The 18,397-nt window shown below is 33.2% G+C and overlaps 1 protein-coding gene across 1 annotated transcript in view; it reads left to right on the top strand.

The window, feature by feature from the left end:
• The window catches only part of LOC106662397 (serine/threonine-protein kinase 32B), a 231,577-nt gene that overhangs the window by 2,894 nt on the left and 210,286 nt on the right, over nucleotides 1–18,397 (top strand). The window contains exons 2-3 of the mRNA XM_014386465.2: nucleotides 10,705–10,778; nucleotides 11,311–11,366. Coding sequence (XP_014241951.1) covers nucleotides 10,727–10,778; nucleotides 11,311–11,366 — 108 coding nt within the window. The 5' untranslated portion in view covers nucleotides 10,705–10,726. The remainder of the gene's footprint in view (nucleotides 1–10,704; nucleotides 10,779–11,310; nucleotides 11,367–18,397) is intronic.

Here is an 18,397-nt window from a genome sequence, read left to right as displayed (position 1 = left end):
TTTTAAATTAATTACATTAAAAATGAATGTTCATTAGGTAAGTACGAGCAGCTACCCTTCTTAATTAATTTGTTGCTCGTAAACGGCCTAAAGAAAAATTCGGTAATGGCTTCTTAAGCCGTTTGGCAAGTTTTACCGAGGGCTTGTCTAAAGTAGTTAAAAAATTAATCTACAAACAACCATCAGCGCCAACTGGCCTGGAAAGCTCGGCAGTGTCAATAACACAATTATTGTTTGATCATTTCTTTCAAGTTAGGTATTTTTCTTGCTTATAAAATACGGTTTTTAGTGTTTTAAGCCGCTCGTAGAGCTCACGTTCAATTAACATTTAGTGTAGACTAAACGTGCAAATTATGTAGTTTTACCTTGGGATCCTTGAAACGTGAGGTATCATTATGGACTCCATCGGGGGTGTGTCAGCTCGGTTGACATGGCTTCCACTTTATCCCTTTACTTAACCAACTTGATACTGACAATAGGATTGGGCGTTTATTAAACCTTGGCAAGTTCCACGTAACTCCACGCCCTTTTGTAAAGGCCTAAAGGGTATAAAACGAATTCGCTAATAAAATCTCTTGAAAACCATTTATGTTTTAGTGGTCAATTGACCAAGTTACTTCTTTCAATTAATTATTCTTTTTAAGTAAGGTCTTGGTTGAGATAAAAAAGTCAGTGTCACGAGCGGGGTTCGAACCCACGACCTCCGGCTAAATACGCCGCTGCTCTACCACTTGAGCTAGCGAGATTTCGATCTTCTCGGACATCAACTCTCCATCTCAACCTACAACTCAACCTTTTTATCTCAACCAAGATCTTACATAAAACTATTAATTAATCTCTTGAAAACGTTTCGTTGCAATTTAAAAAGGGTGGGGGTAAAAAGTTAGGCTTTTTAGTTTGGTTTTATTGCTTAACCTGTTCCGAATCGGGTTTACAAAATGAAAAGAGATTCTTTAAAGAAATAACGTAAACGGTGCAAAGGCAGTTTGTTCGATGAAAAGAAAAAAAATCTTAATTCTTGTTATATTACATAAAGGTTTAAACATGGAAAAATAAATCTTCGAAATGGCTATTGATTTTTCTGGTACCATTCGCAGATTATCGACCACCAAATTTAGATGAACTTTCTTTCCTTACACTTTGCCTTAGACGACATGAATATTGATTATAACATTTAACAAAAAAAAATTGGAAATAGTGCATAGAATTTTAATATTTAAATACTAGCATAACAGAATACATCAGTATAACAAGAATAAAACGAAGTCAAAGAGAACTTAGTTACAGACTATATCAAAGTAGCCTCGCCCTTCTTATAACCCAGATGCCTCATCAACCCACTAAGGCTGTATGGTCAAAAGCATATCATCGTAACTGAAAAAGTGGCATCGAGGTTAATTTAAATTCTCGCTGAAAGATAGTTAAAGCAGTGTACACATATTTTATTTGATGTCAAGTTGTAAAGATCCATGTAATCCTTTAATAGTTTCTAATTAAAACAATTTTTATGTTATTTAATTTTTATATCTACTTATAATTCGGCCAAAAATGATAAAAGATTTTAACCGTTAATTTACATTCATGACTTATATTAAAACTTCATTTATAATAAAATCATAATATATATAATATCATAATATTTTGACTATTTTAATGATTATATGCGAAATTCAGTAGAAAAATTTGTCGTACAAGTAACAAAAATTTCATTGTAATTAATAACATTAATTTGAACCTATTGTTTTTCTATCGCTTCTTCTTAAAATATATTTCAATTAATTATTCTTTTTATCTAAGGTTTTAGTTGAGATGAAAAAGCTAGTGTCACGAGCGGGATTCGAACCCTCAACCTTCGACTCAATTCTACGCATACATATTTATGTCTAGCTCCCCCTTTTGTGATCTCTCTCTCTCTCTCTCTCTCTCTCTCTCTCTGGATTCGATTAATTAATATGGTCAATTATGATCGCTAGACATATATGGATTAATTTAAAAAAGATTCTGAGACCACCTCTGCGGAACCCGTCTGCCTTTCTTTACTTCGGGACTGACGTATTGCTAATTAAGTTTGGTCCGGGAAACTGCAGTTAAATTACCTAATAAAAGTTTTGTAGCTTCCAGAGGTTAGGTTTCCGAAATGCATGGGTCTTGAAACAACGCGTAAGATTTTATGGTTGAAGGCAGTTCAGTCACTACTGACAAGTATTTGTAACAACGATTGTAAATTAAAATTGGACAATATTTTCACCTGGAAAGGTTTATTTTTGGATATTAAAAGGGAGACACCAGCACAATTTAAGGCCGAACTCGATGGATGGATAAGGGAAACGGAAAATTATCTTTTTTTAGAGCTCTCAATTTTGACAATAGTTTCAAGCTCGATTCCATCCGTTGGCTAGTAAAAATGGTTGAGAATTGTTCTCGAACCCTGTAACCTTTCAAACCTACTGAAATTAGTATTTGTACACAACCTTACAGAAGAGCCTGAAGTTCTCTCATTTTTTGGAAAACTGTCCTAGGAAAAAATGGTTTAAATTGCATACTCTCTGCTGTCCAAATCTTTAGGCATAGACTTTTGTGTCTCAACCAACACCTTACATAAAGATTAATGAATTGAAAAAAAGTTAATTGGTCAATCGCATAGAGGTGAAAAACTAGGGAAATCTGATTTAATATTGCATAGAAGATTTTAGGTTTAGAGCCGGGTCTAATTTGTAAGGTTATTAAATTAATGGAAGCAAATCTGGAAATCTAGTTAATGGAAATAAATTAATTTTATAATGCCCTTATTTTACAGTTGTACTTAATCTGTTTATTAGATTTTGTCTCGATATAAAATAATTAAACTGTTAGTTTATTGAAATTTTATTGTGTGTATATGTTGGTGTTTTGGCAGACTTCATTTAAATGTCCTCAGACCAAGTGCTTCATCAATCCTAATTCTATATTTGTAAATTAATAATAAATATAAATAAATAAACATTTAAATATAATCAGATGTAATATTATATTTTTGAATGTTTTTTATACTTGAAGTATCTTTCTAATCATTATATAAATAAAAAATATTATTCAGAAATCGTGAGATGCGGTCTGGTGTGATGTAGGATTTCAGAAAAACATTTTCTTTATCGTGCCAACGTTTCGATCTTTATTGAGCCCTGAAGATGATTTCAATAAAGATCGAAACGTTGGCACGATAAAGAAAAAGTTTTTCTAAAATCCTACTCACACCAGACCGCATCTCACGATTTCTGAATAATTATCGATTAACGGTCAGTAATCACCACACATAAATAAAAACGCTGTTTTTAAATTATAACCTATATAAATCTTGATGAACATTTGACAAATAAACTGAACAGCAATTTGTGATATAGAGGGGATAACAGTGTAAATTAATTAACTTTTTTCTATAAGTTAGAAAAAATATAATATGTGATCCGAATGAATCTAAGATATTTCTGTGAAGATCTTATCTTTGCTTTAATATAATCCAAATTCCACACGATTATTCTTCATAAAATCATAAAAATCCATAGACGATAGTCGTGCTGAGAGGCTCATTAATGAAAGTTAGTTAATTTATATACATCATCTTCTGTAGAACCAAAAAATGTTTTTTAAAAAACAGGAAAATTTTTACCTTTCTGCCTGGCTTTTTAATCTTTTTTAAAAAATTTTTAAACTACTGTCTAATTCGATTTAATAAATGTTTAAATCAAAAATAATATCAACAATTTTTGTTTATGTAAATAGAAAGTGCCAAATCGGGTATAAATCATCGATTATATAGGCAACATGAAACATAATTTTTTATGCCGTTCAAGACTTGTTAAAATCTTTGATATGGTTTATTTCTTCTAATTGTTAGTCAATAAAACCTATGTATCAACAGAAGTTTATGAAAACCGCATTAAATGCCAAAAAGCCTGAAGAATATTTAAGTAAACCAGAAAATCCGTTTAAAAGGTGTTTTCGTCTTTCTTAGTCTGTGAGGGCATCGACGGTTTTTTTTTTAGACGAAACCAAATTATTTTTTCAGACTGGGGCTGTCAAAAGCTAGGTCAATTCGCCCCCCAACGCATCAATATTTACTCACTCGCCCATTCTTTCTTATTTACATACTATTCCCTCAGAGTGGTGGAGTGCTTAAAACTCACCCTTTACATACACTAGATAATTAATCGAAATGATGGAGTACTCGACATTCCGCCATCGGCCCTCTTACAATGCACACTCATGCTAATAAATACAATCAGTCTCAGTGGCACAATACGAGCGTGTTCAATGCTTATCATCACATCGTAAGGGTACACTCACACTCTACACAGAGCAAAAGAAAGCTCCAATACTGATTGTCCAATTAAGTTGGCTTTAGCCCAAAAGTAATTGTCCGTGAGTCGATCTCGCATGGCCTTTTCTCAATCGGATGAGGATCGGATTATTCTTATACGATTGAAATCATCTATCGACCGTGAAAATTTGAAGCTTTCATGTCCACCGACTCTGTCATTTCATGTTAATCAACTTTTTTACATGGTCCATAGGAATATTATAATGATTAAAAATGTATTCAACTTTCTATTACAATTTAATATTAGGAGCGTCGGTAGCCGCAACGGTTCAGGCATTGACACGGTGCTCATCACTGTAACGTAAAGATCCCAGGTTCGAATCCAGCGTCCCTCCATTCGAACCCCGTTTTAAACCTTCATTATTTCAATGTGCTTTTATTTTTTGTTTTTATATTAACCTTAAGTAACATATTTACTTCTTTATTATATTATTATATATTTATTTAGAGGTTTAGAAAAAATCATTTTTCACGTATTTTTTTTTAGCTTATTAAATAGATAATCCTCAGAAATTACTGGGCTAATAAAGGAGAGGGTAGTGATCGTTTAAATGACGGAATTTCTTTTTAACGAGCTCTTAGACATGAGTTTGCCTTCATTTCGTCAGATATTCCAATGATGGAGCTGTCTTCAATTTTACAACAACTTTCCTTAGAGGATCCAGAGGTGGAAAAGACGACAAGTCTCTTATTAAGCGCGACATAAAATGCCTTGAAATTATATATATTCTGAATTCCTGATTACTGGATATGGAAGCGAGATTGGAATATACAGATATATTTTGAATAACTGGCGTGAAATGAAAAATCCACACGGATTGTTCAAGCCTAAATTTATACATATATACTTAGTGCTTTTTTTCAGATTTTTCCAGATAGTATATTCAAACATCATTTAATTTTATATTCATATTTATAAAAAATTAACTGATGTTTGAATTGTCTTATAGTTGGAAAAAAACTAAGAAAAACCAATAATCATACATGTATAAATTTAGGCTCGAACAGTCCGAAGGGATTTTTCATTTCAAGCCAGGCATTCAAAATAGGACTCTATATTCCAATCTCGCTTCCAGATCGAGAAATTAGGAATTCAGGTTCGCTCCCTTTCACACGGATCAAGGAGGAAACGCCGTTTGGAATGGCGATTTTATCCCACATTCGCTTTTAATGTCAGAGGCCGAGATATACAATAAAACCACTTGTTCCAGAGGTCCATGCTTGAAGATAACATTCGCATAAGTTGCCACGATTTTCTCCAAAAGGGCGATAAATATAATCTCAACAGGAAAAAAAACCGCTAGAAAATAGCTGGTAAAAATTATGTTTCCCTCTAGAAAAGTTCTTAATAATTTTGAAAAAAAATATCAGGTTTAAAATCAAGTATAAACAGTAAGGAAAAGTTACAATTACTGTTTATTAAACAAATTTATCTAATTTCCTAAATGTCTTAAACGTTTATGTAAATAGGCCTGCAGTTTCATCCCGTGTGCTCTAGTTGCGGTTGGTATTGGGTCAAATGTCCAACAACCCTCATATGGCCCTAGCATGGCTACATAATACATATCTAAATTTGTATTTGTCCTTTACGATAATAACATGTTGAATTCATCTCGTAATTACTTTTTATATCTGCCCGATAATCATCAAGTCAACGTTCATTTGACAATCACTCTCATCTTGTTAACAATAAATAGTTAAAACTTTCGTAAAACCAAACTTAAATGTTAAAATGTATATAAATTATATTTTTATGACTAAGGTAACTACAAAGGTTTGCCCAGCCTTAATTTTTATTTACAAAGGCTATAAATAAAAAATTGTCCAACTGATGTTATTTTCTAATTAATTCGTTTGTTTGTGTTTGTCGGTTCTTTCTGAGATTCAATGTATTCCCACATGATCCCCACTAATTTTCGGCTAGACGGTCACGTTACACAAATTCTGTCTACACTTTAATTTGAAGATTATTCAAAATGTGTGATGTTTAGTGACCGTTAATTAATGTTATTTGGAGATCGTGAGATGCGGTCTTTTAAGACGTAGGGTTGGAAAAACATTTTCTTTAACGTGCCCACGTTTCAAACTTTATTGAGATCATCTTCAGGGCCTGGGATTTATAAACATTGTTTAAAGTATACAAATACATGTAGGATGTGAAAAAAGTATAATTTTCATAACATTGTAGAATTTAAACAATGTTTAGAAATCTCATACCCTGAAGATGATCTCAATACAGATCGAAACGTTGGCGCGATAAACAAAATGTTTTTCTAAACCTACGTCACACGAGACCGCATCTCACGATCTCCAAATAGTCACCATTCAAAATGTCATTCTCCAGTTGTGTATGTAATGTTGGGTTGTGGATGAACGAATGAATAAATGTGTCTATTTACAGAAAAATAAAGTATTACGTAGTACATAATCATATATAATGCATGAGTTCCCCAGTGAAAAAAAACAAAAACAATAAACAAATATAGAAAAAGAAAATAAAACAGTATTATATACTTATTTAACCGTGAGCATAGAGGCACCGTTACAAAAATACAAGCAATAAAATTATGTACGTGCTTCTGCACATTAAAGTAAATTAAAAATGTCCACTTTAATTATTCAATTCATCAATGAAAAATTCGGGTCATTTGACTGCTTGAATTGAATGGCAGTAAAGGGCTTTTCATTTTGTTCTATATAACACATCGACACATTCATTCATGCTAAATTTAATTTTACGGAGATACCCAATTCTGACATCTGCGAGAATCGGAGTCCGAAATGAATTGAATATCATTTTTTGACCCTCCGTTTCATTGATAGCATCGCCAACTTCCGGCCGGTCGGCTAATTTGAAAATTCAGATTCAGAAGTCCCCCTCTAACTTTCTTAGGATTTGCATAAAATGAAGGTAATTATTATCTTTACGGTAATGGTTGCTCTCTAAATTTATGTTCAACGATTTGTACCATTCTCGAAATTGAGATTCTCGCGCTTTTGTTAAAAATTCCCAAAGCAATTTATTTTTTATTTTTGACAACAGTTCTTCAATTTACGCCTCACTACTGTTGCCAACTGAGTCCTAATCCTACTCAGCATTTCTTTTGCACAGCTCAAACAAATCTTTTTACCAGTATAAGTTTCTTTTTATTATGTCTTTTGCTAGGATTCATGGCGAACGGGACTCTTCAAGAGCTAGTACTTTTTTTAATATATTGAATGAAATGTTGAGTTGTATTCTGGACATCATCTCATTTTTATTGATGGGTCGGTGCTTGGGGAAAAGGTATTTGACCCTTCATCGTTTTTCAAAAAGTTATCGCTTGCTTTGGTCTCTACCTTCACTGCAGAAATTATACGCTTTAGTTCCCTTGACTGTTTGGCCACGCTAGATGGCTCCAAATTTTGCATTATAATAGACAGAAAAAGCGCCATTACTCAAAACTTTCACCCAAACTTGAAATGTGATTACTCATTAGCTGAATAATAGACAAGGCGTTTAAGCTAAAAAGCGACTAAATCGTTAACTCTTTAGCTAAGCAATCAACAAGGGATTTTATTGATAGTAAATTGCAAAAATTTGATTGACGTTCCTTGAATGATAAATTGGTAAAAGACTGGGGCATTTGGTACAACGGTGGTTTATCAGGTTCTGTCTACCGATCATTGTACGATGTTGTTTTATTATCGACCAACTTTGATACTGGATTCGAGAAATTATTGGGCATGTGGTCCATGAAATAATTACAACATTATATTATACATATGTCAATCTTTCATCTCTATATTTGGCCTTCATCAGAGCACTAAAACAACATAAAAATGAAAATTTTACAATTTCTTACAACAATTGATCTGATTTTATTGCAAAGAGATAATATTTAAATTTCACTTACATGCACATAGTTATCAATAAAAATAACAAAGTAAGAAACATTGCTATAACAAACATTTCAATATTTTATTTAAAACCCTCTTTACACCTTTTAAATGTTAATAGGCTTGTTACAATGCTATTGTTTATCTATTAGTTCTTGCAATTTAAAGACTATTGTAGTGAACAATTTACAGTAATGCATTAAAAAATTAAGGCCCTTGCGGTTGTTAAACTATTACGTATTTAATCGCTAATTTATATACTCTTATAAAAATTATTTATTTAGTGATTGATTATTCGTAAATCGTGAGATGCAGTCTGGTGTAACGTAGGTTTCAGAAAAACATTTTCTTTATCGTGCCAACGTTTCGATCATTATTGAGATCATCTTCAGGGCTCGTAGTGTTTGTTTTCTGCGTAGAGAGGTGCATTAAATCAAAAATTTAAATCTTTGACTGTCAACTATTTTTACATCGTTATTGATAATCACGTGCATGTAAGTATAATGTAAACTCACTAGTTTCGTGGTCAGCTTGACCAATTAATATCTTTCAATTAATTTAGGATTTTAGTTGAGATAAAAAAGTCATTGTCACGAGCTGGATTCGAACCCGCGATCTTCGGCTAGATACGCCGCTGCTCTACCACTTGAGCTATCGTGACTTCGCCAATCTTCATTTGTCAAAAAGGAGGGAAAATTCAAAAGGTGTGGTTGAGATGGGAAGTTAGTGTCCGAGTGGATCGAAGTCACGATAGCTCAAGTGGTAGAGCAGCGGCGTATCTAGCCGAAGATCGTGGGCTCGAATCCCGCTCGTGACACTGAATTTTTTTATCTCAACTAAAAACCTTATTTAATTGTAATGTAAATATTACCTCTGTGTTATAAAGTCAGATCAATTGTCGTAAGAAATTGTAAAAATTTCGATTATATGTTGTTGTAGTGCACTGAGGAAGGCCTGCGCTTAATATAGTGTTACAATTAAATCAAGGACCGAATAAACTCCCAAATCCAGACCGATCGTTCTTTCCGGATTAAATATGGTTCCATGGTTTTCTACAGAGTACAAATGTTTTCAACATCATCACGCATAACAAATCATGACATCCATGAATCTTACTTGCACCGAATTGAATTTAGATCGTCGCCTAATTCTTCCACATGTGATTAGCCAGAAAACAAATAAACATACTTATTATTCAGTCCTCAATATGAGTCAAAAAGGGAGAACATTTTAAACCGAGTATATATAGACGCATTTTTTATGTTTTTATAAGTTGGCAGAATGGATATATGGATTGGTACAATTTACCTCGGGGGCGGTTTGGCTTGTCAGGCGTCGACGGGTGGAGGTGTAGAGTGCTCAGGGCGAATTTTACCCCTGGCTGCATGGAGGATGTGGGCTTTTTCACAGCACTGTTATCTACGTGGCTTTCATCCACATCCCCCAATGCATTTGTAAGATAGGGCAGAATTTTAATTTGTTCAAAAATGAAAAGTCTAAAAGAGGACGCTTTAGTGTTTTCTCGCGCCAGGTGGTTTATCCGACACTGGATTTACGTATCAAGGCAATGTTTTATTTAAAAAAATAAGTCGGTCAGTTTAGTTCAGTTTTGCTGCACCTTGCTCTGAAGCAACGGTCAGTTAAATTACATGGATAAGGAATAATGGATGGGTAGGAAGCGTTTAAGTTTTTAAGGGATGCTTCGGTGCCAGATCTTCACATCCAGAAGCGCACCTAAGTAATAGAGCCTTTATTTTATAGAGCAGTACTGAATTTGTGAGAATTGGTTATATTTTTTGTATCGAGGATGGATATTAAATGTTTTAAATGAGTCTTTATGTGATTTTGAACCTCACAGAAAAAAGGCTGATGAGCCGGAAGATATAATACGGTTGGGAGATACGCTTTAATAATCAGTTGACTACTTCCATAAAAGAACAAAGTGACAAGTACTTAGGATGGCGCAGTACATTGACAAAAATACTATGTTTAAAATATAACAATGTTTTGCACGTAAGATTGAAAATAGTACAAAAGGTGTTTAAAGTTTGATATTTTCGTGATTACTAAATCGTTTTAACATTTTATTTCAAAATTTGTTTGTGAGAGTACGTGGTGATCAAAATGCTATAAAGAATTTTTTTTAACAATGAAATTAATATAAACGGCATTGAATTACGTTCAGTCGGCAGTTCTAAAATTAATTGTTGTTAACACATGACAGGTTCATGATTTATTTTATCTTCCAATTATATATTAAAGGTGAAAATAAATAAATTTATTAATACTGAATGTAACAAGTTTCATTTTAATTATTTCATTTAATTTATTTAACCTATTTATTAAAACCTAAAAAAATTAATCATATCTCAAACAATATCTTCCATACAGATTAATTAATTGAAAGATGTTATTTGGTCAATCGGACCACGAAATCTAATGAATTTATTTAAAACATTTTTTTTTAGATGGTCGCGTTTGGATGACAACATGGGCAATCATGGTTCATCTAGTAGAAGTGATGTTGACTTTTCGGAAGAAGGTAATTTAATGTTATTTTAAACATTACATATTATAAAATAAGTTTTAATATTTAGACATACATAAGTATGATTTTTAATTATTGAATAATCTAGCCTTCCTCGCAAACTGTGTTATCGGTAGATATCATTTAAGAACAAGTTTGATCGTAGTATTTTCTAAACGAATGAAGAATTAATAAATTTTCAATTTGTCATAAAGAAACAATAATTATTGTATTTTCAAAAACTAGGAATAACACAGTATTACAATGTGATACTAAACCAGCAACACTCATCTGTATTGCAAAACTATAGCCACGAAACGCCTTCCATTAAACTTGAATTCCTATCTCCTCTAGTAAATCACAATTCACTTCCACTTTTCAAATCTGATATAAAATAAATAACATAAAATTTTTTTTAACTTTTTAACATAAAACACCAAAAATTAACCAAAATTACACAGTTGATAAAGTAGTATTCCATTTCAACATCAGTCTCTTTAGAATATTCCTAAATAGACCTGTAACGAGTTTTATCGTTTTGTTTCAGTTAACTTTGACCATTTCCAAATACTCAGAGCTATTGGAAAAGGAAGTTTCGGAAAGGTAAGCGATGCATTATTTATTATCTCAATCCTTGTTGTTTCACACCAAAGTAAAAAAAAAAATGTTAACTTCTGTGCTGCGTGCAAGAGCCATTTATTGGCTTTTTTGCGTATTATTAAATTATTAGAACAACAAAACAGGTTTTAACCTGATTATTATGAATATAATTTACAAACAGGCACTGCAACCATTGTCTTTTACAATATTTATCTTATGTTTTCGCGCAATAAAAAAGAAAGCGAAAGAATGATTTATGAATAAATAAAATATATAATTACCGAACACGTTTTTCAATAGCTAAATGTTTTTGTTTAGAAATATTTTGTTTCTGTATTTTCTAATCACCAGTGATATTTTTAGCCTTATCGACCGCGTTATCCCGTCCAAAACCATCCATTCCATGAAATGTGTCGACGCACCTCTAACATTTTCTGATCGTATAACAGAATATTCTTCGACGAGAAATTTAAATGGATTAGTCTATGAGTCATTGTCAGTATGTAGAAAAGAGTATTGTTTAGTTAAAATAAAGATAGATCTTCTTAAGCAGAAAATCAGCCGGGCGAGTGCTTGGAAAGATTGTGAGAAAAAGTTCGAGTGAGAGAGGTAAGAAAGATAGAAGAATGAAAAATATATTGAGGGAAAAATAAAAGAAAAAAGAGAATGTAAAATAATGGAAGATAGAAAATCCGGACAAGGAATATAAGTTAGAGAGAGAGAGATAGTGAGAGAGAGAGAGAGAGAGAGAAAGAGAGAGAGAGAGAGAGAGAGAGAGAGAGAGAGAGAGAGAGACAGACAGACAGACAGACAGACAGACAGACAGAGACATACAGACAGAGATAGATGAACAGACAGACAGAGAGAAAGATAATAAAATGCAAAAAGAAAATCAAAAAAGAGAAACATAGGAAGAAAACATGAGAAAGATCAGAGAAGAGCATAAAAGGAGCAAGAGAAGGGGAAAATTGGAAAATGATGGATAAAAAAAGAAAAGGAAGGAAATATATAAAAAATAGTTAAAACAAGAGACAAAGATAGAAATACCAACAAAAACAAACAAGGAAATCAGTTCTTAGTCACTGTAAGGGAGTGATGTTATTAGCAAGATCTGAGGAGATAGTAAGAGTGAGTGAAAGGGAGTGAGAAAAAGTAAAAATGAGAAAATAACAAAGTTAGAAAGTGTAGGAAAGAAGAAGTGTTATAGTTTTTAAATGTTGACATTGTTTATTGTGAATTTATGCGTCTATCATTGTATATCAAGTTAATATTTTGAAATATTGAAGTCCCTCCTCGCACGTATGTGGCAAAGCTTTGAGCTTATAATGAAAATAAATTTCCCCGGTAAGAAAGCAAGTTATTTATTACTTATAATTACGCTTGACTCCCTTCTGTCTTGATAAATGATGAGCTTCAACTCTTTTCCCACTCGCACACCTTTCAGCTGCGAACCTTTGTTTCCTGTTTTTGTACAATTTAAAAGGGCGGTCGTTAATCATTCACTTAAGCACAGTAAGTATAATAAATTCATCAGCATTCTTAATATGTCCGGTGGTTAATTACTTTTATTTAAAAAATAATATTTAAAGGGTTTTTTCAAGATTAAATTATTGCTTGTTTATGTAAAGTCTGCTTTAAAACAACAACTATGTTTCGAGTTGTGTTGGAATAATTGCAAAAATAAAAACAAATGGTAGCAATGGAAACCTTCTTGTTGATTAAACTTATTCATAAAGTTTTTCTTGAGTTTCACCGTTAGCCAGGTTTATATAACAATACAGAATACATACTTTTTAGAACTTTTTTTTAAATATTTGTTTTTAAGCCTTTGGACTGATCAGAAAAAATGTAAACAAAATAACTTTAAGAGGTTATGTTTCATGTTTTTGGCTTGCACAAAATGTTATTTGTAGAGAAATTGTCAAAAAAAATTGTTGAATAGAAAAATAAGAGGGATAGGGAAAGTCGTTCGGGATAATCTGATTCAGATGAGGGCTGTCGATACGAGCCGGCCTCGGTGGTTCTGATCACCATCGGCGGTGATTTAATCGAGAAGGGCTTTGTAAAAAAAGTACCACCGACGAGCTTTGAAAATTAATAACGTTTGCCTTGTACGGAGTTGATTTTAAATAATAGGGTTTACATTTTCAGTGTTTCTCAAACATGATGGCCATCAAGACGGTTCAATATTCATGAATTTTTGAATGTTATTCCCATTTCTTTAATACTTTTAATGTATAATATTCTAAAATAGAAACGATTAAAATATAAAAAGTAATGTTTTTCTAAGCGATATTTTAAACGAGGCATCATTCGGTAACTTTTAAAATTCAAAACGGTGATAACGCCGAAAGACAAACGGAAAATAAAGAAGGAAGATGTAATAAATTTCAATCAACATATTTATAAGTTGGCCACTTCGGGAATTTTCCATTAAAACCATGCTTGAGAAAGTGATAATTGGTTCGACGGCTCCCTGTTCTTGGGTAAATTACAAAATTGATTTATTAATCAGGGTGTCGTTATTCGTTAATTAAGGTTCGGCCTCGGCTTTATCATGTTGGACAGATTGCTTTTTAACGCAGAATTATAAGTTTTTAGCGGAACCGATCCCGTTTATATAAATGGAACTGAATAAATAAACAATAGAAGGAAGAGAAGTCATAATATTAGATATAATCAGGGATGAGGACAAATAAAAGTTCATGTTTGTTAACCTTATATATTTTTTGTATGCTTCCTATGGGGTTTTTGTTCGCCTTTGTTTTTTAATTACTTTTACATCCAGGGATTTAGTTAAAACACTGAACTCATATAATCCGTATCCACCCGGTTTTCTTATACAGTACAGCCAGTAATGCTGACTCATTATCCTAAATTTACCTAACTACGACAGCAATAAATCTATTAAATTTACTAGTTTTCGTGTCCGCTTGACCACTTAATATCTTTCAATTAATTAAGGTTTTTAGTTGAGATAAAAAAGCCAGTGTCAAGAGCAGGATTCGAACCCACAACCTTCGGCTAGATACGCCGCTACCTCTTGAGCTACCGTGATTGATCCACTCGGACACTGACTTCCCATCTCAACCCCACCTTTTGAATTTTCCCTCCTTTTTGCCATTTTTCAAATGTCGTGCAATCTATTTTATCTTTACTTTTTCATCTAATTAATTGAAAGATGTTAATTGGTCAAGTGGACCGCGAAAATTAGTGAATCTAATAGCTCATAATTTTTATTGTAAATTAATCTTAATTTTACGAACGATAACGTTTAACAATGTGAAAAGGGATTCAAATGTTCTTGAAAACGAAGTTATTTTAGACAAAACAATGTGAGCCGTAATGGAATTACCAGATATCCGACGGCGAGCCACATCAATTTTCAGCAAACTCGATTTATCTCACGCTTTAAATCGGATACTGCATGGCGATGAAACTCAACAATTTAACACCAATTTCGACACAACGAACTAGTTAGTAATAAATATTAATTAGTTCTACAAATGATGCAAGAATTTGTCTTCTTAAATATAAAAACAATTCGACAAATGATGCAACCATTAATTAATCTTTAAGTAAGGTATTGGTTGAGATAAAAAAAGTCAATGGCACGAGCGGGATTCGAACCCACGACCTTCGGCTAGATACACCGCTGCTCTACCACTTGAGCTACCGTGACTTCGATCCCCTTGGACACTGACTTCCCATCTCAGCCCAACCTTTTGGATTTTTTCTCCTTTTTACCGTTTTTCAAATGGTAGAGTAGCGGCGTATCTAGCCGAATGTCGTGGGTTCGAATCCCACTCGTAACACTGACTTTTTTATCTCAACTAAAAACTTTAATTAATTGAAAAATAATTCTATTATTAATCTAATTATAATTCTATTATTTTTACTGTCTGTCTGTTCCTCTCTCTCCTCCTCTTTCTCTTTCATTCTAGTGTGCGTACATTCTTTCTCCATTTTCTCCCCTCGCTCTTTCCCACCACTCTCCCTCCTCTCTCACTCACTCTCTCTCTCTCTTTCTCCCTCTGTGTATGATATGTCTATCCATCCATCTATCTCAATTTCTACCTATGTCTACTTCGGTCCTTATCTGCCTACCTTTATCTCTCCGTGTCACCCATTCACTCACTCTCACGCTCAAAAATATTTCAAAATTCTAGAACATCTATACTATAGTTACAAGGACCTTTTATTTCACTCCCACACTCTCTTTCTCAACCTGCATATTTATCTACCTATATCTATGTATATTTCTATCTATATCTACTTCGATCCTTCTCTATCTATATTTACCTCTCTGTGTCACCCACTTTCTCTCTCTCTCTCTCCCTCTCTCTCTCTCTCTCTCTCTCTCTCTCTCTCTTTCTCTCTCGCACTCCCTTTCACGCACTCACTGTTATTTCAGTTATTCCCCTTTTTTTCTCTCTCTCAATCCTCATCTCTACTGCTCTCTCTTCTCTCTCTTCCTTCCTATTCTCTCACTGCCTCGCTCAAAAATATGTAAGAATTCTATCTGAAATATTCTATAAATAGAAGGTGGTGTTTTCATTTCTCTATCTCTATTTCTATTGCTCTCTCTCTCCCTCCCTCTCTCTCTCTCTCTCTCTCTCTCTCTCTCTCCTACCCTTTAGTTTCTCTTTTATTTTACTCTCTCAGTCACTCTCATCTCTTCCTTATCTCTCACGCTATCTGCCTATTTTTGTATCTATGTACAAATCATTCGTTTTGTTTCATTGAACATTCTCCCTCTCTCTCTCTCACACTTTTTTCCCTCTTTATTTTATTTTATTTTTTTTGTATATACTTTTTTGCAACTTTAAAAAAATTCTTATAACTCATCATCAGGTTGAAGGGATTTACAACCACGTCTCTTGACATGAATTTTAAGAGAAGAAGTAAAAGAACTCTTACAACTCACGTCGAGAGAGATGGTTATAAAATCCTTCAACCTGATAATATGCTACAAGAATGAAATCTGGGTCGTTGAAAATAACAAATTGTGAGGAGGAACTATCTTTTTCAAAAGATTTAACCACATACACACTCCACCATTTATCATTTCTATACTTTCTTCCCCCCTCTCAGTCACTCGATCATTTTCTTTCCTTCCTTTCTCTCACTGTCTCTCTCTCTCTCTCCCTCTCACTCACTTTCCCCTTTTTTTAAAGTCTCATGTTTTATTTCTTATTTATTAAATATTATAAATATCACTAAGTAACTAATGTATCGGATTGTTTTAGCATTAATTTCAAACATACGCACACATCCAACAGAAATCAATAAATTAATAATAATAACTATCAATAATATTGCGTCGAAGGAAAACATTGTACGTCCTGTTTCGGAACGCTCGGGCAAGTTGGGTTGAGGAAATGTGAAGTTCTGTTTGTACGGTCGTAATTAACATTTCATACTTCGAATTACGTCCTGTTCTGGCTGAAAATCCTTGGAACAATGATAATTTTCAATCATTGTTGAGGAGAGAAAAGGGCAAGAGAGAATGTATTTCGCAAACAATACATTTTCATATGTTATGCATTAAAACGGAATTAATTTGCATGAAGAACAATCTAAAAGCGTCACATAATCGTAATATTATTTAAATGTATGTTGAAAAAAATTAAAGTATTATTATTATTCCTCAATTACTAAATGTAATAAATAACAATTAATATAAGTGAAATAAATATTTTGAACGATTATGTAAACAAATGTATTACACACATTTTAGTCTATCTTAAATAATCTAGAATTAATGTTAACATTATTTTTTGTAAATATTAATCCCTTTATGTTTTAGTGGTCTAATTGACCAAGTTACTTCTTTCAAGTAATTATTCTTTTTATGTAAGGTCTTGGTTGAGATAAAAAGTCAGAGTCACTAGCGGGATTCGAACCCCCAATGGCTAAATACGCCGCTGCTCTACCACTTGAGCTATCATGACTTCGATCCTCTCAGATTTAGTAGCGCTTCGGCGTATTTAGCCGAAGGTCGTGGGTTCGAATCCCGCTAGTGACTCTGACTTTTTTATCTCAACCAAGACCTTACATAAAAAGAATAATTAATTGAAAGAATTATACTTTGTGTGGGTTTTATAAATATTGTAAGATATATTTATATGAAAGAATAGTTTAATACAACTTTTAGGTAGGAATGCCAGATATGCCTTTCTTCCTAATTACATAGTTTGTGAGGATTAAGTATGTACAATAGGGGGAACGATGCTCACGGCAGAGAGGCAGTTTTTCTTTTTCATGGCTTATGTTATGGGGACACTGCAATGTAGTTGATTAGTGAGTGGTTGTTCCTTCCTATTTTTTCCTGTAAGATCCTTTTCATTTTGCAAGTTTCCTTTTCATTTTTTTTATTATTTCATTCTCAAAGTAATAATAGAGAAGACAATATTTTAAGTTTAGTTTGTTTTATTAAATAAAAATTTATTAAATTAATTAATTAGTCTTGTCAGAAGGTTTTTGGTTGAGATAAAAAAAGCCAGTGTCACGAGCGGAATTCGAACCCACGACCTTCGGCTAGATACACCGCTACTCTACCACTTGAGTTATCGNAGAGAGAGAGAGAGAGAGAGAGAGAGAGAGAGAGAGAGAGAGAGAGAGAGAGAGAGAGAGAGAGATAGAGAGAGAGGGTGAGAGGGGAGAGAAAGAGCGAGCAAAAAAGTAAGCATAAGATAAGAGAGTGGGAAAGAAAGAGAGCGAGATAGAGAGAGAGGAGGGAGAGAGAGAGAGCAATAGTGATAATGAGAAAGCAAATGTATGGAAACAAAGAGAGAACGAAAGAAAACAAAAGAAAAAACAGAAAGCAGAGAGCAAAAAGTAAGCATAAGAGTAGAGCGAGGGAAAGAGAGAGAGAAGGAGAGAGAGAGAGAGAGAGTGAGAGTGAGAGTGAGAATGAGAGAGAGAGAGTGTGTGTGTGTGCGTGAGATTGATTTGCTAAACAGTTTATTTTTATAAATCGAGTTTGGCAATTTAACCTTTCTTACACTCAACGAGAAACAAATATTTTACAA

This window comes from Cimex lectularius, unplaced genomic scaffold, assembly GCF_000648675.2.
Source record: "Cimex lectularius strain Harlan isolate CLEC.00 unplaced genomic scaffold, Clec_2.1 scaffold51, whole genome shotgun sequence".
Taxonomy (NCBI): Eukaryota; Metazoa; Arthropoda; class Insecta; order Hemiptera; family Cimicidae; genus Cimex; species Cimex lectularius.
The sequence above is the reverse complement of the archived record's forward strand: the minus strand, read 5'-3'. Positions and strand labels throughout refer to the sequence as shown.